Here is a 4,238-nt window from a genome sequence, read left to right as displayed (position 1 = left end):
ACTACACTATAAAATATGCATGTGAAGGTGTATGTGCAATGCGGGAGATATTTGTGTATGAGTCAGACCGTGTCAGAGTGCAACTTGGCAGGTGCATAGATGATGTGCAGAGTGTGCAAAGAGCAATGTGCAATGTCCAGTTTTAGGATGAGGGTGCAATAGAGTGCATAGTACATGAATGAGGACATACACTGCCTTCAGAAAGTACTCACACCTCTTGACTTTTTCCACATTTTGGTGTGTTACAGCTTAAATTTAAAACGGATTCAATTTAGATTTTTTGTCACTGGCCTACACACAATACACCATAATGTCAAAGTAGAATTATGTTTTTAGAAAGGTTTAATATTCATTAAAAATGAACAACGTAAATGTCTTAAATCAATAAGTATTCAACCCCTTTCTTGTGGCAAGCCTAAATAAGTTCAGGAGTAAAAATGTGCTTAACAAGTCACGTAAGTTGCATGGACTCACTCTGTGTGCAATAATAGTGTTTAACATGATTCTTGAATGACTGCCTCATCTCTGTACCCCACACATACAATTATCTGTAAGAGGTCCCTCAGTCGAGCAGTGAATTTCAAACACAGATTCAAACACAAAGACCAGGGAGGTGTTCCAATGCCTCGCAAAGAAGGGCCCCTATTGTTAGATGGGTGGAAAAAAAAATACAGACATTGAATATCCCTTACAGCGTGGTGAAGTTATTCATTACACTTTGTATCAATACACCCAGTCACTACAAAGATAGAGGCGTCCTTCCTAACTCAGTTGCTGGAGAGGAAGGAATTTCACCATGAGGCCAATGGTGACTTTAAAACAGTTACAGAGTTTAATGGCTGTGATAGGACAAAACTGAGGATAGATCAACAACATTGTTGTTACTCCACAATACTAACCTAATTGACAGAGCGAAAAGAAGGAAGCCTGTACAGAATAAAAATATTCTAAAACATGCATCCTGTTTGCAACTAGGGACTAAAGTAGTACTGTGATAATTGTAGCAAAGCAATTCACTTTTTGTTCTGAATACAAAGTCTTATGTTTGGGGCAAATCCAATACGACACATTACTGCTTACCACTCACCATATTATCCAACCTAGTGGTGGCTGCATCATGTTATGTGCATGCTTGTAATCGTTAAGGACTGGGGAGTTTTCCAGGATAAAAAAATACATGGAATGGAGGAAAAATCCTAGAGGTTAACCTGGCTCAGTCTGCTTTCCACCAGACACTGGGAGTTGAATTCACCTTTCACCAGGACAATGACCAAAAACACAAGGCCAAATATAGAATGGAGTAGCTTACCAAGAAGACAGTGAATGTTCCTGAGTGGCCGAGTTACAGTTTTAATTAAATCTACTTGAAAATATATGGCAAGACCTGAAAATGGTTGTCTAGGAATGATCAACAACCAATTTTAAGAATTTTGAAAATAATAATGTACAAATGTTGCACAATCCAGGTATGGAAAACTCTTCGAGACTTAGCCAGAAAGACTCACAGCTGTAATCGCTGCCAAAGGTTCTTCTACAAAGTATTGACTTAGGGGTGTAAATACTTATGGAAATGAGATATTTCTGTATTTCATTTTCAATACATTTTGCAAGATTTCTGTGTGTCTTAATATGGAGAATGGGGTCTTGGTCACGGTCTGCCATTATCAACAGCGACAATGGAGGGTTAAGGGTTAAGGGTTAAGTGACTCGCTCAATGGCACATCAACAGATTTTCACCTTGTTGGCTCAGGGATTCAAACTAGTAACATTACGGTTACTGGTCCAACGCTCTAACCGCTAAGCTACCTGCCGCCATGAAGGATGGAGCTGGAGAGGTTTCCTTGGTCGATCACCTGACTGTACCTGGTGAGTTTGAAAGCACAGAAAGCTAACCACAGGAGGTTGGTGGCACCTTATTTGAGGAGGACTGGCTCGTGCTAATGGCTGGAGGGGAATAGATGGAATACATCGATGCCATTCCATGTAATCCATTCCAACCATTATTATGAGCCTTCCTCCCCTCAGCAGCCTCCACTGAAGCTAATGATTGTGACAATGCTATCGATGATACCAATATTGACTAATGATCACAGAATGGATTTCTGTTCATGCTAGCAGGATTGTCACCAGCTAATCCTGACAATTATAGTCCTGATAATTCAAACTCTGGTCCTAGTGTCAGAATGCAGATAGTTTGTCACTATGTCAAAATGAAATAAAAATGTCCTCACGTTCAATCTTCTGTTACCTGCTTACAGCTGCAGAGAAGGCCAACTGCGAGCTGCTGTGCAAGGATGGCATCAGAGCTCCCATCGACAGCTGCAAGACCTGCCACCTGGCCAGAGTACCTGCCCACGCTGTGGTCAGCCGCAAGGACCCCGACCTGGCCGATCGCATCTACAACAACATGGAGGCTGTCAAAGGTACTGGACACCACTGTCAACTGTTCCCAGACAAAGACAACATCAATAGGACCAGGGCCTTTAGATAATTATGAATAAGATAACATGGGGGGACCTGATCCTAGATCAGCACTCCTATTCTGAGATCATTTTCTAATACGGGACCTGGTGTTTTTTCTCCTCACAAGTCTGTGCAGCACCCCTGGTGGTAAGCACACATGCTTACACCTGCTCCCTCACCAAACACAGACCATACTATAATGCTACAGTATTGCTACAGTAAGATTTATTGGGCCGGCTTCACGAACACCGATCAAGTGGTGGTGGTGGCGAGGAGGGGCTCTGGGGTGAACTGGAACAACCTGATTGGCAAGAGGTCATGCCACATGGCTTGGGCAGAACTGCAGGCTGGAACATACCCATGGGTCTCATCCACAAAAAGAAAGCCCATTGCGACTTCAGTGAGTGGGCAGCTTTGTGTGTGTCATGCTGTGGTGAACTTCTCACACAATCTTCTCACAAGAGTTTATATGTCTTATCCTTTGCTTGAGTATGTCTATGAATGTAGTTTATCTCATACTGTGTCTCCTTCTTCCTGTATTCAGCTAAGTACTTCAGTAAGGGCTGTGCTCCTGGATCTGAGGTGGGCTCTCCCTTCTGTGCCCAGTGTAAGGGCAGTGAGAAGGCATGTGGAAGGAGATAAGGCCAAGTGCAAAGCCAACTCTGACGAGCAGTATTACTGTACGGATCTGATGTAGTCTTCAGGTGGGGAGCGCCTCCACAATGGGGGACTCATGGTGGAGCTGATAGTTGAGCCATGATGTATTATAATAGTGATGGCGGATTGTACCAAATATCTTTGCTGGACTATGGAAAAAAGGCATACCCAAACAAGCTTCAGCGATCCGTATAGTCCATATTTTTGTGCAGATAGCTGTTTTGCGTTCAGCTACTCTTAATTTGAGACCACGTTTCATCTGACGAATGTAAACTAGCCCGCATGGGCATTTGAGCATGTAAACAACATGTATTGTACTAGAATCTATGAAGTATATTACCTTGTATTCTTTCCCCGAACGTGGTTGATATAATACTTTTGTGTCACTTGAGTTGGAACAATGTGGACAATGATCGTAGGATACGCAGAATTCGGGAGCAAACTGTGCATGACGCTATCTCTGATATTGCGACCCCTCCTATAGCATATTAAGCTTTAAGCTTTGAGCGAGGGGTCACTGGAGAATGTGCCAGTGTTTGAGGATCACGCTTTAAAACACAAAACCTAGCAGATTTCTCACATTTGTATTTTTTGGTGAGGATGGCAACTCTATCAGTCTCTCGTGCTTATGAGCCATGTTGAGGAGACTATCACTGTAGCCGCGTTAGAGGAATCTCTTAATTATTTCAGCTTTTGTCTCAAAATCATTTGATTTGCTGCAGTTTGCCTTAGTCTAAGGAATTGGCCGGAAGGAATATTGTGTTTTAGAGGTTTAGAATGATTACTATCAGTGGCGACCCATTCAGGGCAGGTGGGGCAGAGCTGCCCCCACCTTTTCAGCAACAATTTTATATATATATATATATACACAGTAGAAATCGGAAGTTTACATACACTTAGGTTGGAGTCATTAAAAGTCGTTTTTCAACCACTCCACAAATTTCTTGTTAATTAACAAACTATAGTTTTGGAAATTCAGTTAGGACATCTACTTTGTGCATGACACAAGTAATTTTTCCAACAATTGTTTACAGACAGATTATTTCACTTATAATTCACTGTATCAGAATTCCAGTGGGTAAGAAGTTTACATACACTAAGTTGACTGTGCCTTTAAA

General features: G+C 42.0%; 1 protein-coding gene and 1 pseudogene across 1 annotated transcript; both read left to right on the top strand.

Moving 5' to 3' along the window:
* Positions 1–1,814: 1,814 nt before the first annotated feature.
* Positions 1,815–2,491, top strand: LOC115169195 (serotransferrin-1-like). Its single transcript, XM_029724680.1, has 2 exons — positions 1,815–1,866; positions 2,259–2,491. Exons 1-2 carry the CDS (start codon positions 1,815–1,817, stop codon positions 2,489–2,491), a joined length of 285 nt encoding a protein of 94 aa, XP_029580540.1.
* A 171-nt stretch (positions 2,492–2,662) lies between these two features.
* On the top strand, positions 2,663–3,160 carry LOC115169194 (serotransferrin-2-like; annotated as a pseudogene).
* Positions 3,161–4,238: the final 1,078 nt, after the last annotated feature.

This window comes from Salmo trutta, chromosome 31 (genome assembly GCF_901001165.1).
Source record: "Salmo trutta chromosome 31, fSalTru1.1, whole genome shotgun sequence".
NCBI classification, from domain to species: Eukaryota; Metazoa; Chordata; class Actinopteri; order Salmoniformes; family Salmonidae; genus Salmo; species Salmo trutta.
This window is presented reverse-complemented; position numbering and strand designations above follow the sequence as displayed.

Coding starts and splice junctions, on each gene's coding strand:
- LOC115169195 (XM_029724680.1), top strand. CDS start 1,815: ATGAAGGATGGAGCTGGAGAGGTTTCCTTGGTCGATCACCTGACTGTA. Junction 1,867..2,258: donor CGATCACCTGACTGTACCTG/GTGAGTTTGAAA, acceptor ACCTGCTTACAG/CTGCAGAGAAGGCCAACTGC.